Source organism: Artemia sp. Qi Xiang Cuo, chromosome 10 (assembly GCF_049724085.1).
Source record: "Artemia sp. Qi Xiang Cuo chromosome 10, ASM4972408v1, whole genome shotgun sequence".
Taxonomy (NCBI): Eukaryota; Metazoa; Arthropoda; class Branchiopoda; order Anostraca; family Artemiidae; genus Artemia; species Artemia sp. Qi Xiang Cuo.
In genome coordinates, this window is record NC_142803.1 from 32,713,935 (window position 1) to 32,740,408 (window position 26,474).

Consider the following 26,474-nt stretch of genomic DNA (forward strand, 5'->3'; position numbering starts at 1 on the left):
AATTTTCCCTTTCAAAGAGTCAAAAGCGATCGGAGGAAAACCGACACCTTTTCACGCCCTCTTTTCCCCAAATGCATCCGATATAAATTTTGAGATATTCATTTGGTTCAGAATAGTCCAAAGATTATATAAAAATGCCCTCAGGGCATTTTTATATAATATGTTAGCAATACTATGAAATACAATTCTTTATATGTTAGCAATGCTATGAAGCATTGCTAACATATAAAGTTTTTATGGAAGACGCGGTCGTATAAACTTTAGAGGAGGCTCATTCGATTGGAAATCGAAATTTCTTGTTCCATTTTTAATAGTCAAAAGTCATCCGAGGGTAACCAGCCCCCCCTCCTCGTACACTTTTTCCCAAATGCATCCGATCAAAATTTTTAAATATACATTTTGTTCAAATTAATCCAAAATCCAAATAACTACAACTTAAGGATTGGACAATCCCCCATAGCTCCCGAGGCAAGGGTTATAACTTGCGGAAATTCCCCATTATTTGGCTATGGTAGTCCAGTTCAGCTTTAGATCTATCATTATTCTTTTTTCTCCCTTTCGCGTTCCGACTTCTATGAAAGTATTTCCTATATAAAATTCATCCAAACGAAGGCTTTTATACTAAATAGTTTATTAAGAAATCTATTCCAAAAATCCTTCTGAATATTTTCCCAATTTCCTATATTCCCACTGTTTCTCTCTTTTAAGCCAAGAGGGTAGCTTTGGATCACCACGAACATAGTGAATTTGGGCTAAGGGGTATTTCAAATCTTCTTCTTGGGGTCCAATTGGATTCACCTTTTTCAATTTATTCAACAGCTTCTGTTTGGCAATATCTTTTGGATCTCGGTATCTATCAAGATAGACATTAAATGATTTTTTATGTGGAAACCACAAGACATCTTCATTGACTGGGTAAAAATTGGAAAAATCATATTCATAAATTGGCTCTTTTATTTCCAGGAGATTGTGAAACGTGGACTTCACGGACAGGTCATAATCGGATTGATAGAATGCAAGACCAGCGGGGGTAATACGATCTTCCAATTTTCTGTAGAAATCGTAAGTAGAAAATGTTCTTAATTGAAGTTGATGTCTAAAAAAAAAAAAAAAAAATAAGAAAAGTCGAAAACCTCAGTGGTTTAAAAACAGTGGGTCGCCATGCCTGAAACTAAGGGGTGCAGTAAGAATTTTCATAATACTCATCAAAATAATTCGTATTCGTTTAATCAAATAGCTTTCGTAGCAAACAAAACTGAACGCTAAATTATGCTATTTTTACAATCATCTAAGAAAAAAAATCACTTATTTAATACACTAACAAAATATGGTACGAAGGAATTTGCAAATCTGTTCGTTCGGCACTTGACGGGTTGTAGTCTGTTCTGATGCCTGGTGAGTTTGGGGGTCGGTGCGGTTGGAGGAAGAATTGAGCGATGCTTCTTGTTTGACATGAGTGATTTCCCGAATCTCAATATCAAATCGTGTCTTCGGGCGAACAAAATGGGCAAGCTCATAACCACAAGGGCATGCTCGTAACTCTCATACCTGGGTCCAAGAATTATTTTAGTAGCACGTTTTTGAACGTCTTCTAGTTCCTCTGACATGTAGGCATGTAGTTTTGTGCTGTGCTGACATGTAGTTTTGTGCTTGGGGACCCCAGACAGGACAACAATATTTAAGGATTGGCATGATGTATGTCGTATAAGCCAGTAAGAACTGACGATCTGAGAAACCCAGCCTTCGCATACTCGTTAAACTTTGGATTGAGTAGTGTCCTTTGCGTACGATATTGTCTACGTGCAGTTTAGACGAGCAGTCGCTTGTAAAAGTCACGCCTAGTATTGTCGCGGAAGAAACAGTTGGAAAGGGAGAGAGAGAGAGAAATTCATTTTTATTAAATATCAATATTCACAAAAAAAAACTATCAAACAGACCTACCACGTGAAAATCTATACAGATTTGTTTGTGGTAGGACTCACTATTTTACTTACTAATATATATATTGAAAAAAACTTACTCACATATATAATGAAAAAAAAAAATAATAATAATAATGCAATCATATAAAAATAATGCAATCATATAAATAATGCAATCATATAAAAACTTTCGATTTCTGCTCGTTCAGTTGCAGTTATTAGATTTACACTGGTTAACGAAGTCCGAAAAAAGTGTTGGTTCAAACTGCTGTTTTGCTACAGCGTTTTCTACTGTGTATTTGACAAGCGAAAACAAGTCGTCAACGAACTTGAAACGCTCCTCAAATTCTGCGAGGATTTTATTGATGACTGCAAGGAATAAAAGGGCAGCTAGTTTCGTTCCTTGGGGACAGCCACAAGTAAGTTCGGTCCACCCAGAGCGGATATCACCAGCAAATAACGGATATACCGATTGCTGTCACCCTCGTAGAAAATCTCTCACTAATAGCAGCAAGTTTTTTCCAGCTCCCATCTCTTTTAGATTTGTCAGTGCAATGAGGTGCTCTATAAGGTCGAATGCTTTCCTGTAGTCTGCCAAAAGTAAATCGATAACACTGTTTGGGCTGTCCAGCCACTCAACTATCAAATGGTACATCCGCACTAGGTATATTGCCGTGCTACTGCCTCGTATACAGCCATATTGGTAAGTGTCTATTGAGGGTGCAATCTGCTGTAATAGGGCACGGTGGATAAAACCTTCGGCCACTTTAGCCAAGTTGGGAGTTATGGATATAGGTTTCAGCTGATCGCAGGACTGGGGTGCCTTTACTTTCGGAATCACCCGCACATAGGCAGCTTCCCATAATTTTGGGAACGATTTTTCTGAAAAACACTGATTTATGATTGATGCCATCGGTTTGGCTAGAAAAGGTGAGTACCCTTTCAGTAGCTTCACAGGGAGTTCACCTGGGTATGTGGCACAGTTGTTACGTAGTGGTTCAATTTCATGGAAGACTGATATTTCGGACACTTCTACAATTTCATCGGCACTACAACTGTTGATGATATTGCTCATCTGTTAGTCACTTATGGTGGGGTAAGAAGTGCAAATTTGTGTAAAAAACTCGTTAACAACTGAGGCTCTGATTAAACTCCCGTCTATGTTGCTGATTCGTATTTCAGTCCCTTTCTGTTTTCCAGTAAGCCTTTTAACCGCATCGTGCCACTTGTGGGAATCTGACTTGAGGAGTGGAGCTACTTTTTCCCGTATATACCTTTTCCTAGATAGGCGGAGGGCTGTAACGACTTTGTTTCTCGACTTGTTCCCCTCCGATACTTCTCCCACGGCATGGAGATTGCATCGTTTTTTGATCATTATTGTGAGCTCTGAGTTTAGCCACGGCTTATCTGATTCACAGACCAAGCGCATTTTGACAGGAAATTATTTACCTTATTTTTGTTGCAGAGTCGAATATAGCGTTTTGACCTTTTCATTGATGTCAGTTATCGCACAGATTGCAGCAAAATCGAAGTTCGCAATCCATCTGCCAAAGGCTTGAATGGAGCTTTCACTCAGTGGTCTGTACAGTATTCTAATCTTTTTTGGTTTAGGTATACGGATAATAAAAAGATAACCTATCTAAGCTTTTCGTCTAAGTTGTTTTTCAAGGGTATAAATGAGAAAACACTTTTTAAAATAATAGCGGGGAGACAATCACAGTGACTTTATTTTGATATACAGTGCAAAACACGAGGGTAGACAGACTCGGGTCTAGATATACTCTAGCATCTGTTATCAGTGCGTTAAGTTCGCCTAGGCAAATGGAACCAGGGGGGGTAAACACGATCTAGAAGGATCTTAGGACCACAATAACTGGTTTTCTGGAAACGTACAAGATATACTATTTATTTTTGGACATGACAATGCATGAACTACTAATCCTTTTTCATACAAAAAATATGAAAATTGATTTTTCACTATTAGCCTATCTTGCTTAGCAGATACATTATTGCAGCAAACAGCTAACTGGTCCAGTAGGCCATAAAAGAAAAAAAAAGTTCAAATTTAGTTAACTGAAAAAAGGGAGACAATTTACAACTAAGGCAGACAGACATGATCGAGAGACAATTTACTCCCTAATTTTACATCCTGCCTGCCAGATTTGGCTTCCCCGCATCTTCGGACAGAACACAGAAAATTCAAAACAGAATAGAGGCAGTTCAATAAAAAGGCTTGAAGAACGAAGTCTCTTCATATCTGCTTTCTTTGTAAAGCCAATCTAGTTACCCTCTGGGAAAGGAGGACAAAACCACTAACATCCTCACAACTTATCCTTGAATAAATCTTTATCATCAAGATAAAAACCATAAAAGAGCATTCCCAAATGCCAAACATCAAATCATAGATGTTTTAAGATATTTTCGCAAATAATTTCAAACTACGTTGTAGAGACTCCACTTATATTCTATCTAACTGTTTTTAGTTGAGTTTGCTCAGAAAAAGAGCACAAAAACATGACTTTGTACTCAAATACCCATGAACTCATTCATTGCATAATATTTAGCACCCCCCCCCCCCTACTTTTGAAAATATCTCTCTCGATCCGCCTCAACCTCAAATTTCTACAATAAAATTCTTCATAGAAATATTTAGGTTACCTTTTGTTCCCTCTAGAATTGAAATACTAAACAGGTGAATCTTTTCTCAGATTGACCATTTAATATTGACCATTTGATAAGTAAAGTTTATTTTATCACGACTGTGCATGCAGTATTTTACTTATTTTTATTTAGATTGTACACTGACCACTTATTGACCATTTGAAGCACTTTTTTTGTGTGTAATTAATTTAGTTATTGCCCTAAATCATCAAAACCTTATCGCTTTGTTTGACGATGAAACAAAATCGGCTCCCCTCAAAGCTCGTGATTGCTTTTGGTAATGAATCGTATCTATTCTGTAAAGAGATCAGAGAAAGTTTACAAAACAGCTCTCAGTTGCTACAAAAAAAAAAAAATTTTATATCCAAACCATGTTCATCTGTTCAGAAATTTTTTTAGTACAACAAAGGGGGGTACCGTACATGTAAAATGATAAAAAGATGATTGGTCACTACTTCTTTTTAAAGCGTAGGAGGTGTACGCAAAAATTAAACTTGGTTTCTGCAAAAATGGGACAAGTCTACGTACACTCACATATATTTGTAATTAATTTTAAAAAAAGCTTAGACCGCAAAGCGAACAGTCTTAGGGTCTCGTTACTTACGGTATAATTTAAGGAACTATATTACTTCAATTGTCCATAGAATCTGGTGAAAGTTCCTTGTGAAAAAAAAGGGCTTCAAGACGTGCTCTCTTTCAGCGGTTAGGGATTCACAAAAGTCCTGTAGTACTATTATTTCTTGTTCCACTGGATTTACGATACGTTTTCAGAGGTTACCATCAACAAATGAGATTCTAAAGGATTGATATCAAAATGGTGAAAGACGAGCAAAATTTATAAGTAATGTAACAGTTTTGTTTCTTTTTAGTATGGGTCTATTTACACTAAGAATTTGATCTCCATTGTGATGGACAAAAAATTCTGCTAACAATTCCCGCGTATCAAAGCTACAATATTGCACAAAACAATGCAAGATACAAAACTCTCTGTATTCAGGGCTCTTTAGGCTTTGCAATCAAAGTTTCGAGACAAACTTCAAAAATAACAAATTTTTGGGGTGGGCAGAAAGATTAATATTTATTCAAAGTTTTAGAAACTGAGGTTTAGAAGTTCTATTCCACAAAAATGAGTCACCACAATAAAGTTCGAATCTATAACACCACAGTCTCAAGCATCATGCTGTACTCTTCTGCGACACGACCGATAACTCAGACACACTGAGAAAGGTCAATATCATTCAAACTAGAAACCTGCGTTGAGTTAAAGACTTCAAATGGTATGACAAGATAGGAAACACTGAGATCCTGATGGCTGTTAAGCTGGCAACTCTGCGTTTAAGTAAAAGTCCGCTCTTTAAAGTAACAAGGCTATCTTCTCCGCCTTCCACCAAGATCCCTCTCAAGGTTGATCGCGAATTTCAACCCCTAGGAGAACGGCTGAAAATGTCTTCGAGCACACCATATGGGCTGACCAAAAACTAAGACCTCCCCAGTCACAATTTCAATCCAACTGCAGCCCCATCCCTAGCCCAGGACAATTGGAGAAGACTGACGGTGCGGTCGATCAATTCCCTATACACTGGTGACCTTGCTGAGGAAGAGCTTTAAGTCAAGTAAGCTAAAGAACCCTCCTTCATCATCTTCTGCTTTAGATTATAGGCTTTCAAATAGCAACAGTTTTGGCCTATTCATATAGCAAAGTTACTCGTTGCAGTGTAAAAAATGTAGATGTTTTACTGCACCTCTAGATATGTTTTTGGAGTTTTGTTTTTTTCTTCTAAGAACTTAAATATCAAAATGAAGGTTCTCACACTTTTTTAGCATACCATCTACCAGGCTATTTTTCTGCGAAACAATAACAGAACTTTTTTGAAAACCTTTAAAAGCTCCATATTATAGATGAAAAAATTAAGTATTACAAATTTCTATTTCTTGTTCCAGTAGTAGACAGCCTGGTAGACCGTACTGTTACAAAACGTTTATGATTAAAAATCTTCAGTTTGACACTTGAATGCTTAGAATCAAAAGGATTTCTAACAAAAAATCTCGATTTCTAACAAAGAATCTCGATCTGGAGTACAAAAAACTACATTGTAGTACACAGCACCAAGTAACGGCCAAAACAAGCTATGATTTGTGAATGAGTTATGGTTTTCGTAGATTTTAACATTGCATATGAGCTATAAGCCTTGAAAGTGTTTTTAGAGCTTTTATTGCTTTTTTTAAATCTCCCCTCCCCATGATTTTTTTTTTAAGGAGCACGGTCGTATTGCGAGGAAATAATTTATTCTACATTGTAAAAATATAATAACTAAAAAATAATCAATGATTTGATTTAACTATAAAAGTAAAATCGACAAGTTTTGTGTTGATTTTTTTTTTAACTAGGAAAGAAAATGAAGAAAGAACAAAAAAATAAATATCGACTCTTACCGATTTTCGTGTTTAATCTTGTACTCTGATAAGTCAACTAAGCTATCTTGTTTGTATAAAATAAAGACAAGTCTCTGATATCCTACTCCTTTGGGAGGAAAGGGCGGTAAATAGTCACACATTACTTCTCCAGTTTTAATATCTCCTCCACGAATATTCGCCCTAAAAAAGAAGACAAGAAGATAGTTAATCAAAACTGGCAAACTCTAATTGTTGTTTCACAAGTTATTTATTAACATTTCAGGATTACTTTATGATTATTATCCTTTTTGGCTTATTTTATTATTAGTCAACAAGAGCTTATAGAATTTCCTTTATAAGCCACACAACGTAATAAAAATGCTTAAACCACACAGCGTAATGCTACCAATTTCAATAAAGAATAACTTTCAACACCAGCACCATAAGCAATACAGCGCAGCGTTTCATTGCTAGCATTAGACCCAAGCTGAGAGTAACTAAATGCGATTCATGATTCTTTAAGGGACTGACTAATGTTTCCAGTCTTTCTAAGTCTCCCTGGCCTTTGATTAGATATACCAAAAAGAAAAAAGAAAAATTACTTATTTACAAGAATATGCTCTTCCATTAGTCGTAGACGTTTATTTACAGATACCTACGCAATTATTTATTAATGATCGACTTGGGAAGTTGTATTAACCAAAAACTTGTCAAACTTCATTACAATTTTAAATATTAAATAATATATTTAATAATAATTTTAAACGGCTTAATATTTTAGCAAGTGACAAAAAAAAATCGAAAGAATTAACATTCAAAATGTTCTTACTGCTCTACACCCTGTAGTGTGTAGAAGATTGATGCTCTACTTGGCAATTCGAGGCCATGGGTACGATTACAGGTGCTGCGACAGGCAGCACCTGTAATCGTACTGTCCCTGTAAAAAGACCAGGCAACTGAAACATCAATTCGACATTCCATATACTGTTAATGGAACTGGGGGATGTTTGTCCTATCCGTTACTGTTCAATTCTCAGGGACCCCTATTAATTTTATTCATATTAAAATAGAATTTAAGTAACTAATTGTCAAATAAATGGCAATCAATAATTATAAATTAATTTGAAACTGAAAATAAAAAATATGGTTCAGAAGACCCATGGACCAACAATTTTGTTCAAATGCTTTATCTCAACAAAATTTTTTACAAGTCACTATAAATCCCACTTTTCAGAAAAAAGTTAAAAGATACTCAGATGATAAACTTTTTGTTAATGAAGTTTTGAAAAGACTGATAAAAAAAAAGGGCAAATCTTTTCAAGCAAGGTCGTATTGCAGACGCAAATTATGTAAGAACGTTCCTGAAGAAAACAGAATTAGAAATATGCTTCTCTATTTTATAAAAATTAGAATGAAAGAACTATACTCTAATTAGCCCAAGCAATAGTACAGCAAAATTAACAAGATATTTGGAAAAAAGTCCTTCTAAAATTAATTTCATTCTCCCCTAATATCCTAATAAGATTGTCAATTATTTGAACCTGTGTCTCACTACCACACTACGAAGTCTCCCCCAGTTACACTGGCCCAAATCCAACTATTTCTTACAATGCCTCTTTCCCCCTAATACTCCCTCCAAAGCAATAAATAAAATAAAACTAACTTAGAAAATAAAGCACTTGCCCCTTGGACATCGCAACTGATTTAATTAAAGTCCTTTCAGACAAAATTGTGAGTCTTTGAGCAAATGTTTTCAATTAAATTACAAGACCTGGAAAATCCCCAAGTTGCTGGAAACATGGTTTTATAGCACCTATCAGAAAGAACTCTACTAATCTGAGTTCCACTAAAACACGTTCCGTTGCACTTGCTCTATAAACCATAAGAAGGCTTTTTTGTGATTTGCTGAAAGTTAGGAGTATTATACGCATTGATATGCACCGATTTCCTAATTTAAGCCAAATTTCAATTATCCATTATCACATGCACTGGGTACATAACATTTCTGGCTGTCTAGAAAACCCGAAAGTTTGGCTGAATCTTGTCTGAGTTGACCTGAAAATGTTTTTGGCTTTGTCAACCACAAAATCCTGATTCACCCATTACTGAATAACTTTAAACTTGACTCACTCTTAGTAAATATTGTGATTAATCAAAAGTAGTAAAATACAAAAGTATACGATCTAACATCAAAGAAAGAAGTAGCATAAGTAACATAAAATAGGAACAAAAGGAATAACAATAATTTGAAATAAAAAATAACCTAGTTTTCTTTCGATATATATATTTTGCAGGGATTTTAATACAACGGAGGATGTCAGGACTTTATGACGGAGGATTTCATAATGACAGATTTAAGGGAAATGGGAACTTCTTGGGAGGGTGTAAAGAGGGAGGCTTTGAATAGATTGGGACGGAGGAGGAGCGTGCGTAGCTGTGTTTAATTCAGGCGGCTTCGTGCTGCAATGAGCTATTAGTAGTAATTTAATACAACTAGTGGGAGGACCGTACAGGACAATAAGGCAAAAATCAATAATAATATCACTGGTTCCAGGCCATTAAAACTAGCAATATTAATCAATGCTATGAAAACTCACACTAGCCAGTGTAAACACTCCTTAGTTTGATCGTAGAAGCATCCATCTGGATTTGTTAGAACCAAGGTCCATAGATCATCAGAAGATGAGTTAAAATGAACAGACGGAGCATTTATACACTAAAATGAAAAAAAAACATAAAAGAAAATCCTTAAAAAATTTACTAGTAAACATGTATTTCACATTACCGATTCATTCATACCCCACATAATTTCCCCTATTAAGACTGAAATAACAGGAAAAAACAGCATTTTATCATCCTGTTTTGAAAAGACAGGAGCTTTTTAACGAGCAGAAAATTCCACATGTACCTTGTAGAAAATACAAAAATAGTTTATAAGCTCTCAATATTCTTTCACCAGCCTCGATATCGAGAGCTTATAAAATACAGAAATAATTCTGTAAAAAGCTCCAGCAAGCTCAAAATTAATCCATCCCCATGGTAGTTGTGGGACTGCTCCTCTCAAAATTCCATTGACCAATGCTTGATATACTGTTGTCAGGTTCAGTTCTGTGTAGTTGGTTGATAAGCAGTCGGTCAAAGTTGTTAATTCACCTCATAGTGTTTCCCGTGATCGATATTATCTCTCAGAAAGAAATCTCGGTTAGGCGAAAAGGATTAATTCTCTTGACGTGTCCAAAGCAGCACAGTTGCTGTCTTCTAACTTTACATGTGTTTGGTGACTTTAGTCTTCTTCTGACTTCTTCATTTTTACTTGGTCAGTGTATCTAATCTCTGCTACCCTCCGAAGGATCTCAAATGCGAGGAGCATGCATTCGTATGACGTAGATAATTTCGGAGACCACACTGCCTTTCCACGACGATAGATAAAAGTTCAAATAGGGATAAAATCCTTTTAATAGGCAGTGTTTCACAAACAGTGATAGAAATTCACAAAAAAATACCAGGTATTTCATTCACATATGCAGTGACCGTCATCAGTAGTAAAACTAAACTAAAACAATCTAAAACAATAGTTTATATACGAAATAAAATAAGACTACAAATTGTTTAATTCTCTAATTCTTTTCAAAGCAAAGGCGGAAGCTAGCCTCTTTGACCTTCTTGGATTCGGTTCATTAGCGTTCAATGATATAACACTTGGACAGAGGTCAACTACATTGGGTGAACTGAACTTTACTCTATCATATTTTAATAAATTATCGTAGATAGAGTTCAGCCCAAATTCACCTGTGTCACGATTAAAGGCTATATTCTTGAATAAGATTTTCTTTACGCGAACTTCTGACTTGATCGGTCATTTCTATAGTTTGTATATATTTCTATAGTCAAGAGTTCAGCCCAAATTCATCTATGTCACGATTAAAGGCTTTATTCTTGAAAAAGATTTGAGACGTAGACTTCTGACTCGATCGGTCATTTCTATAGTTTGTAGGTTTCAAGATTTTCACGAAAATTTTGCTTTAAACCCCGGTCCCTAGAAATCAAAGAGACATTATCGAACAAAATAAAATGGTCTGGAAAATTGAAAATATGTTCTGAAAGAGCTGAAGTAAAATCTTCAGACTTCGAATCTTGCTTTAAAGCCGAAGAGATAGAACCTTTATGCTGTAATAATCTTGTTTCCAGACTCTTATTAGTGCGCCCCACATATGAGCTTCCGCAAGTACATGGGATCTGATAGACCCCACTTTGTTACCGTATGAAGTTAGATCCTTCCCAGAACTTAAAAAAACTGCCTAAAGTAGGATTACTCTTTAAAGCTACCTTTAGACCATTACTCTGCAAATTCTTTTAAGTTTTTCACTTAGCCCGGGTACATTTGGTAAGAAACAAAAACATCTTTCCCCCGAGTTGTCTCAAAGACTTCCTTAAAAATCTCTAGAAACCTTTTTGTTCTTTTTGAAAAATTCTGGTTAATCAACCACCCTGGATACACGTTACTTATTAGTATTTTTCCTAGAAAAGACAACTCCTCCTCAAAAAATTTTGGAGAGCAAATCCTAAAGATCCGGTCAGTTAAAGAAATGATCAAACCAATTTTTACTTGGCTAGAATGACCGGAACTATAAGACAAAAATCTATTGTTATTTGTCAGTTTTCTGTAAATTTTGAAATCAAGACTATTTTCATTTTTTAAAATAATAACATCAATAAAAGTAAGTTTCCCATTCTCTTCTTAATCGACAGTAAACTTTAAATCCCCCCCCCCCAAACAATTAAGATGTTCCAAAAATCCTTTTAATTCCTCCTCCCCATAATCCCATCACCTCCCCAAAAAATATGTTTTAAAAAATATGAATCTAACGCAATTGTTTCAATATTCTCCACAAAAATTCAGAGGGGAATTTTTCGAACAAGTAAATGGTTTACCTATGGGGGCCCCGTTATCCCCATTATTAGCTAATATTTTTGAGGAGAATATTGAAACAATTGCGTTACATTCATATTTTTTAAAACATATTTTTTGGGGCTGATATATGGATGACATAATTTCAGTATGATCTTTTTTCCCCAAACCCATCCACAACAAATTTTGCGATAGCCGTTTTTAAAAAAGATAGTTCAAAGGTCAGATAACAAAAAATCCGGTGTCGACACAACCCTCCAGGGCCCGGGGGCAGGTATTGTAAGCTATGTCCTGGTCCAATATAGGGTTCTTATGAAGGGGATGCTCGTATAAACTTCAAAGGGCTCATGTAAATGGAAATTAAAAGTTCTAATTCATTTTCTCAGAGTAAAAAAAAAAAAAGATCGGACGGCAACTAGCCCCTCCCACCCTCCACGCCTTTGGGTTTATCGGATGGAAAAACCCATCCGATAAAATTTGAGGTGACCATTTTGTCCAAAACAGTTCAAACTCCAGGGTCGACACAACCCCCCAGGGCCCAGGGACAGGCATTGTAAGTTATACTCTGGGGATATAGGGTTCTTATGCAAGGGATGCTCGTATAAACTTCAGAGAGGGCTCATTTGATTGAAAATAGAAAGCTCTAGTTCAATTTTAAAGAGTCAAAAGAGAACGATGGGCAATTAGCCCCCCCCCCACACACCATTTCTCCCCAAACCCATTCGATAAAAGTTTTGAGATAGCCAAATTGTTAAAAAATAGTTCAAACATCAGATAATAAAAACTCCGATGTTGACACAAACCCATTTTTTCCCTTTGTTATTGTTACTTTGATACCACTTTTGATACTTTGATGAACATTTGAAGTTTTTAAAGTTTGATTTTGAAATAAGGAATTTTTAGAAACTTGAAACTTTTTGCAATCAAAAATGAACAAAAATTAATTAAAAAAAAAACTTTCCGAAAATAAGTTTTTCAAAGAAAAGCTATTGAAGCTATTTACCATTGAAGTATAAATGACACTTAAAACGAACAGAAATTAAATAAACAATCAATGCAAACAAACATACAATAGATATTAATGTAAATTAATAAATAAATCTTAAAACGAGTGACACTTAAATTGAATAGCCTATGCAAATCAAGATTGTAACGAACACAAATCACTACAAACAAGAGTTTGGATATCGCCTCCGTCTCTCACTGTAAAAGTCTAAAACCTACTGCGTCATTGTCGCTTTACTGAAAAATGTATGCGTCTTGAACAGTCTTGGAAAGTATAAACAACATCAAATTGAATATTTGATGTATAATGATATTAATTGTTGAAAGATCTATCAGTTCAAGAGTTTATTTCACTGTAATTTTTTTTTATTCTCAATTCTGTAAGAACTAGAAAAGAAAATATTTGTAATATAATTCGTTTTGTCTTTGTCTTGTCTTGCCTTACGCTGAAAAAAAACTAACGAAGAAACCGGTTTGTTCTCGAGTTCTACACAGCGTAAACTTGATTGAGTTGCCCATAATACACAAGTAACAAACTCCTTCCCCCTACGGAAATTAAAAAAAATAAAACTCGAATAAAATTCTCAAACTTGGAAAACCTTCTTTTCCACGGGGGGGGGGGGGATTTCCGGGGGGATTTACCAGGGGGTTAAGTATTTGGACAGTTTGAACTCAGAAAACAATTCTTTCTAGGTTTATAGCCACTAAAAAATTACAGAAGAATAGCGAGGAATCTGGAAATTTTGTTAACTAAAAGAAAAAAAAAGTGTAAAGTAAATACGTTGTTTAATTTAAGTGTTTTTTTTTTCCAAGTGTTAGGTGGTTTTTTTTTTCAATGACTGTTTTTCCAAGTATTAAGTACTACTACTAGATTAATGTAGTGTTTCATTTAAATGTTTTATGATGATCGCTGATCAAAGTTTATATTATTTGTGCCTTTCATTTATATTATTTTACTGTGTTTATGGCCGTATATTCGGCTTTAAAATACACTTATCTATCTATCTATCTAATATGCAGAATAATTGTACCAAGCATACTTTGCATGCAGACCCACTATACTTTACACCCCCCCCCCTAATGTGCAAATCTATAGCCCAAATTCATTTCTAAAGTAATGAAGAAACAAACGAAAAAACCGGTGTGTTCTCGAATTTTACACAGTGTAAACTTGAGTGAGTGGCGCATGATACACAAGTACCAAAATTCCTTCCCCCTACGGAAATAAAAAAAAACTCAAATAGGGATATTGGATATTTTCCGGGGGGGGGGGGGTATTTCCCGCTTGGTTTTTCTGGGGGAGGGGGTAATCGCCATGGGGGGGGGGGGGGGGGTTAAACACCTAGAACCGAAAATTAAGGCGAAAACGACAAGGAGCCAACCAAACTTACCCAATTAAATATTAGGATGATGGTCAATCATGGTGCCCACTATGGCCGTATCCAGGAGGGTGGATTGGTGTTGAACTCTCCCCCCTTAAATGTTTATCCGACTCGTACAAACGTAACAAAAATCAACATAAAAAAACTTTTGAGGCGTTTCGTAAGGCATTTTTTTTTGTAAAACCCATCCCAAAAACTAGTCCTTTTATACCCCCCCCCCTCGGAAAGACATTCCTGGATACGGCCCTGGTGCCCACCTTATGCCAGTCCAGTACGGCCACGAAGCACAAGGTTCTCATGTAATAAACAAACAACATACATCCTAGAAGTCCGAGACATTTCTTTTAATTGTATTAGGCAAATATAGAGGTCTGATTTTATCAAGTATGTAGTAGCAGTCAATTATGTCATTAATGCAGATGCACAGTGTAAACATAAGAGTATATTCAATCATTGTTGGGGTTCCACCCTTGTTTCTTTTCTCTTCAAATAAATGACCTATTTTCTTATCTGTAATTATATTTGCCTACAAGAAATTTTTCAATCATAAGTTGAACTGTGGTTGCTAGGCTAGATTCTTTCGCAACAAGTAAGCTTTGAAGTTAAATTCTATATTGGTCTTCCAGATCTAGGCCATTGAAAGACAAAATTACGCACAAGTAGAATGGATTTGGATGTTGATTTAGAGGATTCGCCAGGGCCAAGTGAAGGCCCCCCCCAATGTAAAGTTTGTTGTACAGAACCAATATTTTATTAGTTAGGCTGTATTGAGAGTCTACATTGAGACCCAGTTTGGGGGAGTCTGTTCTTTCAGAGTTGATATATGTGTTTTGTCAAGTGACCTTTTGGAAGATTACAAGTATACTATTTTCTACAGTTGTGTAGATTATTTTTTCCAGGAACCCAGACAGGTTAGGAAATAAGTTACGAGACACCGTCATTATCATATCTACAGGGGGGTTCGTTTATCCTCCAAGGAGATAGCTTGAGATTTTTAGTGGTGAACCAGGTTGGGTGCACCCTTGGCCTTAGAGTTTGGCCGTATGACCGTTCGATCCCGTTCTAATACCCTGGGGCAGGGTTTAATGTAAATTGGGTACTAACATACCCTATATTTACAGAACCGTTGTGGTAAGCGCGGGCATCCCATTATAATATTTGGTGCCATCAGGGACTTTCCCCTCCAGTAAGTGGTGTCGCACCATTTTGGCACCAATAAGCGGTGACACCCGTACCTTAACACACGAAACCTACTGCAAAATACTTGATAACTTTAATTCAAAATCAATGGCGACAACGGTGGCTTACCAACACGAATACTGGTGGCATCAAGAAAGGTAATATCGGTAAACCTGATAGTAAAAGAATTCCGCGTTTTCGAAGAGACAAGTTAATTTAGCCTACATATTAGCCTATTGTGATTATATATAAAAAAATCGCGAAGAAAAAAGAATACAGAATTACGAAGATCTAAATGGGCTGTGCCTAGTTAGATAATAATAAGAAATAAAATTTATGAATCAATATATCACGCGACTAATTAGCTTGTGAGACAAGGGAGGCTGCGCCACCCACTTAAAATCGACCGTTTTTCACGGGAATAGTTAGACAATAATAAAAAGAAACAACGTGAAATTAATCCAGTTTTGAGTTTACAGTGGGGGAATCTCTCCGTATTAGAAAGTATTACAGGGTTTAAGAACGGATTAGAAAAAGTGAAAGTCGGGTTATTATTTGAGTTAATTGGCGGACTTAGGTATAATCTTCAGTGACGAAAGTTATAAGATTATTGAAGACGGTAAATTAAGAGATTTAGTCAGTTTTGTGCCCACATTTGATAAGGAAGATGGAAGGCACCTGTCCTATTGAGTAATCGGCGTAAGAGGAGATTACATTGGGAGTACGAGTATCCAGGGAGGGTACGTGATTTGTTTAACAGGGTAGTTCTCCTGTTTGAGTTTTTGTCCTGATAATTTACTAGTGGAATATTCGTGCAGTTTTTCAGTTTACTTTCTTGTCCAACCCCTGTTAATTCGTTTTTTCGGAGATATATTTCACTCATGTAAAATTGCTTGCTGTGAAAGAAGTCGTTAATCGCTAATGAAGTGTAGATATTCCGGTTATTTTGAAAATTGTTGAATCTCATTACACGGCAGTAATAAGTCACAATAGTAATTGCGTACCATAATTTTTGCGTGTGCCAATTGTTCAACTCGCCACGATCGACTAATCAATTAAGAGATGATATAATCGGGAAGGAGTACACGCGGTTAAATGAGGGGGTACAAACTAAACAAGGAAGATATAATATATGAAAAAACACAAGACGAACTCACCCTCAGATGTTATACAAAATGGAGGGAAACTGCAGGTAAGAGAATATGCAGCTAGACAACGAGAAGACTTAGAAAATGAATTAAGAGGAATTAATTATAGAAGGAATCAAAGTAGACCGAATAGCAGGAGTAGCAGAAGCTCAAATTCCAGCAGGGGCTCACGAAAAAGTAGTCATGTGGATACGACACAATATTTATTAAATTACATGAAAGAGAGAAAGGAAGAAAGTATAGCTAGAGAGCAAAAAGAAGAGGCTGATAGAATAGCCAGAAAACAAAAAGAGAAGGAAGACAGAGAAGAAAGAGAGAATATCAGAATAGCTAAAGAACAAAAAGAAGAGGCTGATAGAATAGCCAGAGAACGAAAGGAAGAGGCTGATAGAATAGCCGGAGAACGAAAAAAGGAGAATGGTGAAATATCTAGAGAGAAGAAAGAGAGAGATCACCAAGAGTTTGAAGAAACCATGATAGGCCTAATAAAAGTCCGCTGGGGAATTCCAGAAAGTGAGATTTTATCACAACTAACTTCTAGGCTATCGGATAGCCATAATGATTTGTCTAAGAATCAATCGCGAGAAAAAGAAAATTACCAGACATTAAATATGAGCCGCCTTGTCGGAAAATCGAAATGCTTGATACTCGAGTTCGAAATGTTGATAATCCACGAAAACGGGATGCGGAATTAAAAAGGCCACTTAATATTGAAAATAAGACGCGCGAAAATGATTTTTCGGGAAAACTTCCAGAAAATAGAAAACTTGAGAACGCTTTTAACAAATATGAGACGCCGAAAAATATTTGTCAACAAGAAGAACTAATTACTCCAGGGAAAAATGAGACAAAATTTTTTGGAAGCGGTTTTCTTTGTAAAGTACGTACACTTTTAGTGAAGTAAGAAAAACCAAATGTAGGAATTCAGTTCCCATTCAATAACGAAATACTTTTTCGGTGGTAAAAGTAAAGAAAACTAAAACAGAGAAAAAAGATGCAAAGCGGAGCTAAAAGGAAGAAATGCAGTCAAAGATAGTGGAAACTAGAGTCCAATTCAGATTTAATGATGAATTATTTTGCACGATTGAAAAAGTTGAGAAATGGACAAAATTTGCAGATTCAGCCTAAAGTGGCGAAGAATAAAAAAATTAGATGGGCTGTGCCTAGCTAACATTAATAAAATGAATTTTAGGGGGATCAAAGAGTGGCCAAGACCCATGGGGAATAAAACAAGATGATCACAAAATATAGTTGAATGACCTGCAACAGGTTGGGGAAAAGTTGGGAGATATTAAATGTCAGGTTGGATTGGAAAAACTTGGGAAGGAACCTGAGATTAGTCCTAACAACTTTAAGGGAGGTTTGGTCTCTTTTGTGGGGGAGGAGCTACTTTGGGGAACAATGAATGATGGACGAGTTGCTCAATGGACAACTGGTTGGCCAGTTCTGACCCTGTTGCCGAGATTTTGCCTCTCTGATCTTGAGTCCTTGGGGGATGCTCTCTCCCAGTCATTTCACATTTCACCCAAACCTTTGTCAAGTACCCTATTCATGATTTTTACTCTTCATGGGAATCGACAATTATTCTGGCAAACCTAATTCAGTGGGAGATGTATCCAAATTTCATCATTTGATTATCCGAGGCGAGGGAACCCAGAATGAACTGATTAATAATTCGCTGAAACTTTTAGCTGATTTCCCTGTACCCCTATCGTTTCCACTGGTCTGTGTATATTCGGCCTTGGATTACTTCAAATTATGCCAAGGGGCAATTTACATTTTAATTTAGATGTGGGGTTGTTTCCACAGATGGAAATTAAGAGGCTAGTGCAGCCAATTTTTCATGATGGCTGGCATCATCAAATGGGCCAGAAACTGGTTCTCTGCTCCTCTCAAAATGTAAATTCGTGAGGGTGAGAAAAGTTGAATTTCTGATGCTGAGCACGATCATTTTCTGCAAATCTTGGAGATTTCAGTTTTCGAAACTTAATATAGATGCCTTACAATAAATAGCAGGGTAGTTCTGCAGTACAGACGTGTGGACGACGGCATATTCAGAGCCAAACGGTAGAAGTATAAGTACTGGTGAAGAAAGAAGACAAATCGATTTTCTAAAGTTGAGGTTCAGTGTTATGGTTGTAAGGGTGGACCACCGTGGCGCATGGGTAGTCATTTATCTTACGGGGGGAGGTGTTGGGGTTCCATCCCTTGTTTCTTTTCTTTTCAGATAGATGACCTATTTTCTTTTCTGTAATTATATTTGCCTACAAGATAATTGTCAATCATCTCTGGTTGCTAGGCTAGATTCTTTTGCAACAAGTAAGCTTTGAAGTTAAATTCCATTTTGGTCTTCCGGGTCTGGGCCATTGAAAGACAAAATTACGCACAAAGTAGAATGGATTTGGATGTTGATTTAGAGGATTGGCCAAGCGAAGGTCCACCCCTATGCAAAGTTTGTTGTACAGAACCAATATTTTAGTAGTTAGGCTGTATTGAGAGTCTACATTGAGACCCAGTTTGGGGGAGTCTGTTCTTTCAGAGTTGATATACGTGTTTTGTCAAGTGACCTTTTGGAAGATTACAAGTAAACTATTTTCTACAGTTGTGTAGATTATTTTTTCCAGGAACCCAGACAGGGTAGGAAAAGAGTTACGAGATACCGTCATTATTATATCGACAGGGCGGTCTGTTTACCTTCCAAGGAGATAGCTAGAGATATTTAGTGGTGACCCGGGTTGGGTGAACCCTTGACCTTAGAGTTGGGCCATCTGACCGTTTGATCACGTTATCATACCCTTGGGCAGGGTATACTGTAAATTGGGTAGTGCCATCAAGGGCTTTCCCCTCCAGTAAGTGGAGTAGCACCATTTTTTACACCAATAAGTGGTGCCACCTGTACCTTACCACACGAATTCTGGTGACAGCGGTGGCTTACCAACACAAATAATCATCATATATTTTATTTTGCAAAAGAAGGAGCTCACTAAGTTTTGAATTTAAGAAAGAACTCACAGAAAGGACTGTTGGAAAAAAATATTACAAAGCTATCTTTTTCTCTACATGTTCTTGCCTCAGAAAAAAACAAAATCCTTACATCTTTAGGTTTGACTACATTTCCATAGTAAACAGGCATTGAAGAATTTTCTGAGTGATATTTTATTTGCAGTTCAACTTGAGAAAGAAAAAATGCCTTTGGTCCAAAGAGATGTTCATAAACCCCATAATGAGCAGCCATTTCCCGAATGTGAGACTTCCCAACGTCATATATCCATTCTGACATAATAGCTTCAATATCAGGAACATCTAAAAATAGATATTTTTACAGAAACACTTATTAGAGTCTCTGGGAAGAAGGAATGGAGAACATTTCGAATGGATGAAGGTCGAAAGACCAAACGCCTAAAGGTCACATACCTTTAACTTTTCCTTTTAAAATCTTTTGAACCTATTCTTATGGACAGAATTCTCCTCTATAGGCTACTGTACAAGTTAGCGGGTATATTGTATTTTATGTAATTCCCTCAGAATTTCCATATTTCAGATCAAACTGAAACACAATTTCAATAAACCATTCAGCTTTTAAGAAGAAAACAAAGTAAAAGAAGAGATGGAAAAATGGGGGAAAATAAGTCAATAAGCAGATAGCTTATCAGCTTTCCAGAGCAACATAGTACAAGTTAGAAATCAAAGCCAATATTCAATTTAGCATCAGACGTTTTAAGATTCCAGCAGGGATTAAACATGGTTTTTATTTACCAAAATGGGGTATAAGGAACGCTGGCCTGAGTTGCACTTCCCAAAGAAACAGAATTGAATTAAGACCTTATTAACCGATCTACAGTCAGGGGACCTCCAATTCATTCAATTTTTTTAGAAGTTACAAATAGCAGAAACAAAGCAAAAGCAGAGACAATTTTTTGCAAGTCATCTGCCCAAAATCAATTGCTAGAAAGGGTTTGTTTACACAGCTCTAGTTTTTAAGCAAGAAAACATCAAAACTAAACATAATATTATTAGCTTAAGCTTTATATGCATGTGAATATAAAATGTTTATGAGAAAAACTCATATTCTACTGAATATGTAAATGGATTTTCCAAATGAGCTGCAAACAGATTTTCCGAATGAGTGGGACTTTTAGTTCAAAAAGTTTCTTAACTGTATCTTCAATAAAAAAGGAATGCAACTCAATGTTTCAGAATTTTTACTCCGTGTTAGAGCACAATTAACTAATCAACATATTACAACAAAAATACATATTACAAACCCTTTGTAGCCAACACATTGGGCTACAACATCCTCTAGAACATGTTTATACCATTTTTCGAAAATAGCATAAAAGAGGCCAAGGGGCATTTTTTTGCAGCTGATTTTTTTTTTTTTTTTTTTTTTTAAGAAAAAAAAAAGTATTTCTTCTTACTAATTTTAGTACATTGGAACCCATATTAATGATAGTCGTCAAGCATTGTTATGAAACTTGGGTACTTCAAGAAGCTCAGGAAGATATGCTAGATGCTTTTATTGTCAAGTATGGTCAAGAATACTTTTAGATATTCATATGACTGGCCATCTATCAGACAATAAGCTGTACTGAGACAATCTGGGTTTATCCTGCTTTCTAGGGCTATAGTGACAAAAGGGCTAACATGTCTATGCCACATGACTAGACCAGATGGATATCCATCTGGTGTGCAGCGAAAAGCAACTCATTTCTGAATGGGGGATAACAGGCTTTAAGAAAGAATCTAGAGGAAATTAAAACTTCATAGGGGGGAGTATAGAGTGGAACTTACATACATTTAAGTGGAGGAGGGGCATTCAAAACTGTGCAGGCAGCATACAGCATTGCATGCAGCAGAACTATTTAATTAACTGCCTTACTATGAAACAGGTCCAATGAATAATAAGAGAATCATGGCTATTACTTGACAATACTTGTTTCTGTACAAAGAATACAATACAAAACTGATATCATACAAAAGACAATTCCAATTATGTAGCTCTAAGACTAGAAAACATAATTTTATGAACTATTCCATAAATTGCTCGTCTTTGATGGGGCTTTGCCTTGTCCCATTTGGTATTTTAATGTATACTTGTAATACATTTAATTTATACTCTAAACCAATTGAAGTAGTTGAATACAGAAAAAAATAAACCATCAACAAAGCTAAGCCTATTTCAGCACAAGAAGCAAGAAAATTTACTGAAAAAAAAGTCCTTTTGGAGGGGGCTGTCATTAATTTGTGGTCATCCTAACTATACCATTAATGAAAATGAACTTTGACCTCCTGAGACCCAATTAATTTTTGATTAGTTATTTTCTGTTATTTGATTTTAAGCCTGAAATTCGAAAATAGCAGATTATATATTGTCAACATCTGCACCAGAAGCATTCCTAATACAACTGTGATTAGGAGATGTGGCTATCTAAAATCTTAAAGGCATTCATAGAATTGGGAATTAAGACATCTGGGTGTACTTGGGAAAATTTGGGGATCACCCCATCAGTAAGCAGTAGTATAATAAACATATAGTATTCTATAAATAGTTATTATAGGCATTTTTGAAATAATTAGGTATTAGATATACAAATTTTAAAGGATTACATTCTTTCTTTAAAGTAAGCTTCTTTATTTCTTGATTTTTTCTAAGAGCTTTTCTGTCTTCAAGTCTAGTAGATCTGCTACTGAGCTCTTTTGTTGAAGGTAGTCCAATATCTATATGGCCATCAAACTTTGTTTTTGGGGCCAATCCTGAAAAAAATTAATGTAGCATTTAATACTTGGCCAACCTAAAAACACTTCAAGAATTTGAGAGTATGATAGTTACAATTTGAATACAAATTATACTTGCTTCTAAAGCATGTCTCTATAAACAGCCAAACTTAGAGGATAAATCACAAAAAGCAAATAATTGCTATTTTCAGAGCTAGCTAAAGCAGGTGTACCCCAGAGTGAAGTAATTACCTCTAAGTTTTATTATTGACTCTTACAAAAAAGTTACTCATAATATTGCTTATTAGTTACTCATATTTATACACTATCATGTTCCCACTCATCTGTTCCCACCCACTGTCAAAAGTCTTTGATACGAATTTATTCAAGGAATTGTATTTCTCACTTCTAAGAAATCTATGACAGAATATTCTTGTTTATGTGTTCAATTAACAGAATGATACATTTGGTCAACTAACAAAATAGTCTGCAAGACAACAGGAACCAAAAACAGGAATGTAGTACTTCCTCTTTCTTTTGAGGACTGGATAACAACTGTTTTGCCCCTTCCCCCAAACACACAAAATCCAAAGTCACCTTTCCCCCAGCCCACCACAAAACTGTTCCTGAAAGCTTGAGTTCCATCCCCTTGCCATGAGATAAAACAGGATAGATTTATCAAAATCATTGCTTTGGCAATGCTTATTTATAAATAAAGAAAGATGAAGCTAACTGAAAATATCCTCATAAGCAGTGAGAGGAGAACCAGGGTATTTTATTTGTTTTAAATTGCCTTTATTTTTAACTTAATTTCTGTTCCTTATAGGTTTAATTTATTCATTTACACTAATTTCTGTTTGTTTATGTTTGACTTAATAAGTGTCCATTTCTACTTGTTTCATGTTTAATATTGCTTTTAACTTTACTATGATTTTTTTTTACATTTCAAAATTTAATTTCTGTTCATTTTTTAAATGACACACTTTTATGTTGTACTAATTGCAGGAACATTTATTACACAGTTTTTTCTTAGCTTTTTTGCTAAAGAACTAAAATTGGGCTGAAACTTAAATGCTATCAAAAATTTGAATATAGCCTACTATTATAATTTCTATTCACTTTTGTTTGTGTGCAATAGTCTTTTGGTTTAGCCTACTGTAAAATATAAGAGTTTTAGGATTTCCAAAAAAATAAATGTAAAAATAACAAATTCTTAACAAAAACTAATAGCTGGTTAGAAAACAACATCATAAGTCTAGGCTTGTGTGTTGAGCAATCACAGCTTTGAAATTACTAGACTACAGGATTATACCATCACTATGATGAATACTGAGCAAGTTGTAAATTGTGCAGATCAACTTAATGTATTTAGATTTTGGACTGCTTTATTTGTATACTAGCCTCATACTTGAAATCAAACACCTCAGAGAAATACCTTGAATCAGGGACGTACGCAGGGGGGGCCTCCGGGCCCGCCCCTCCCCCCCCCCGAAATCTCACGATTTTTTTCATTTTCCCATAGTTTTCTGATTTTTCTCACAGAATAATGGGTTTGAAGGATTTGCCCTCCCCCCGAAACAAATTGCCCCCCCCCCCCGAAACAAATTCCTGCGTACGTGCCTGCCTTGAATACCAACTCAAGTGAAAATAAAACTAATTGTGAAATGTGTAATTGATGTCTTTTGATTTTGACTTCTTTATTGCATTTTTAGCTTGTTTTGAATTTTCCAAAAAAGATAAAGGTAAAAATGATAAATTCCTTAATATAAATTTCACACAGCAACAGGTTGTGTGAAAAAAAAAAGAAAAAAAAAAAAAAAAAAAGCCCAACTTATTTGTTAAAGACATTTTCCTACATATTCTTTGATATCCTGATATTGAGGGAAGTTGATTTAAGCATTCTCCCAGTATTATTAAGTTTTTAAGTGATAAATTTTGAGAAAAAGTTGCAAGTGATTGTTAACTCACCATTAAATATTCTCAGACTCTGTTTTCTAAATATATATGAAGAATATGTATAGCCAGGAGTGAAATTTCCTCAAGAAATTTAGTAGTGACGTCAGAACACCATTCCAGCTGGAATAAATTCAGCCAATCGCATTGGGACAAGTCTGTATCTTTTATTCCTTCTTTTGCTTTTGCTGCAAGCCCCGTTTCCTTTCCCTTTCAGTGATTGTAAAAAAAAAAAATAATAACAAAGTCACGCCCAGTGAAGTTGAACCTGATGCGATAAAGAGTTATTTGTCCAAGAGAACGTGTTAGCCCGGTGAAGGGTACGGACAAGTGTGCAGCCTGTGAAGATAATTTGAACGAAAGTTCTAATGCTATGAACTGTGATGATTGTGAGCGATGGCTGTGTGCAGAATGCTTTGATCTTTCGGAACCAGAATATATTTTATTAACGAAGATGACTTAACGAAGTGACATAAAAATGTCACTAGGTGGTCTTGATGACACAATAAAGAACCTGGATTTGAAAATCAAAGAAGCGGTTAAAGACTCCTTTTTGAGCTTGAAAGATGAACTGAAAGCTGAAATAGACACTAAGTTCACCGGCCTTGAAGATAGAGTATGCTCCCTGGAGCAGCACTCGGGAGCTGCCACAGACCAAAAAGTGTTGAAAGACCTAGTGACTGCTGAAACATCTGCTCTAAAGGAAGCCCTAAACAAACAATTTGAAAGCAGGGTGAAGGCTCTAATCTTTTAAGACCATGACAGACAGAAGACAAGATTGAATACAGTGGCCTTTGGAGTTGCTACTCAAACCGATGATGCCCAGTATGTCCGCGAGCACCTAGCTAACGAATACGGCTTACCTGGTGTCCCTATTTCAAACGTCTGCTGCCTAGTGAATCCTACTGTCTCCGTAACCCAAAATCCACTACGCCCACCCCCGATCATGTTTGCTGTCCCCGACTTCAATATTAAGAAGCTGATTCTCCAGAAATCGTTTGAGAAAAAAGTGGCAGTTCAGTTCAGAAATGATGGATCAAAAACAGACTGTGACAAAAGGCAGAAGTTATATGAAGCACTATACAGAAGGTGAATCAAATATTGTGATTAAAGGCAACAAGATTGTCCCAAAAACCTTCCAGCAGCCTCCAGCTGCGCGTGGGTCGCAGGCGATGGAGATCTAGGAGTTGATGCCTGTCAAAACAATGTGAATAGTACTGTACATAGAGACTTTAGTGTGAGTGATTCAAACGCAAGCCCCACATTCGGGACCAATAATGATGAATTGTTTGCAAGTGCATTATCAAGTACTCATAGCGGAGAACCTTTGGATAGTTCCACTTTCGAATCTTGCGAGTCGGAATTTAGTGATATTGGTGATGCCCATATTGAAAATGAAGAGGGACTATTAGTGCTTTACAGTAACGTGTATTGCATCACCACAAAAATTGATGAAATAAAAGCTGTAGTTTCAGCAAGACCTGAAGTGAGTGTGTTTGCCTTCACTGAAGTTAACTAAAGTATACTTTGGTGCCACTGGCTGATGTGCAAATCCAGATCACCAGATTCAGAATAATCTCAAATCTGTCAAAACCAGAAGGAAGAGGAATTGTCCTGTACGTCAAATCATCACTGAAGGTAGGAGACCTTAATCTTGGTTCTCAGTATGAGCTGTGGGTGGAGCAGGTCTGGATAAAAATTGAGCTAAAGGGTCACCCCTTAATAATAGGTTGTATTTATAGAAGCCCAAGCTCTCCCTGTCAGAAAAGTTCTCACCTCGCGATTGCGAATTCTATAAGTTTGGTGATGAGTCGTCATTGCCATAATATTGTAATTTTTGGAGACTTCAACCTGCCTCAGATCCAATGGATTAGTGGTTATGCTGCTACAGAAGATAACGATGACCAGATTGGCACACTCCTTGAATGCCTACAAGAACATTCATTGTACCAGACAATCGATTTCCCGACTAGGTACAGAGAGGGCCAGAACCCATCTCTCTTAGATCTCCTATTTGTTAAAGATGAGGAGGCAATCCAAAGTATAGACCCAGAGCCACGTTTTGGCGCAAGCAACCATATAGCCATAACTTGTCGACTAAAGTTGTACCCGCAGATAAACAATTTTAGAAAGCATGTGTATATAAATTACAACAAGGTCAGGCAAGATTTAGCTAACCCAGATTGGTCTTTTGTTGAAAAGAATA

The 26,474-nt window shown here is 36.1% G+C and overlaps 1 protein-coding gene across 1 annotated transcript in view; it reads right to left on the reverse strand.

Moving 5' to 3' along the window:
- Positions 1–620: 620 nt before the first annotated feature.
- The window catches only part of mRpL38 (mitochondrial ribosomal protein L38), a 31,386-nt gene continuing 5,532 nt past the window's right edge, over positions 621–26,474 (reverse strand). Inside the window, exons 2-6 of the mRNA XM_089096193.1 lie at positions 22,208–22,354; positions 19,695–19,903; positions 9,575–9,693; positions 7,017–7,178; positions 621–1,096 (exon numbers count right to left, since the gene is read on the reverse strand). Of these exons, the coding sequence (XP_088952319.1) occupies positions 643–1,096; positions 7,017–7,178; positions 9,575–9,693; positions 19,695–19,903; positions 22,208–22,354 (1,091 nt within the window). The 3' untranslated portion in view covers positions 621–642. The remainder of the gene's footprint in view (positions 1,097–7,016; positions 7,179–9,574; positions 9,694–19,694; positions 19,904–22,207; positions 22,355–26,474) is intronic.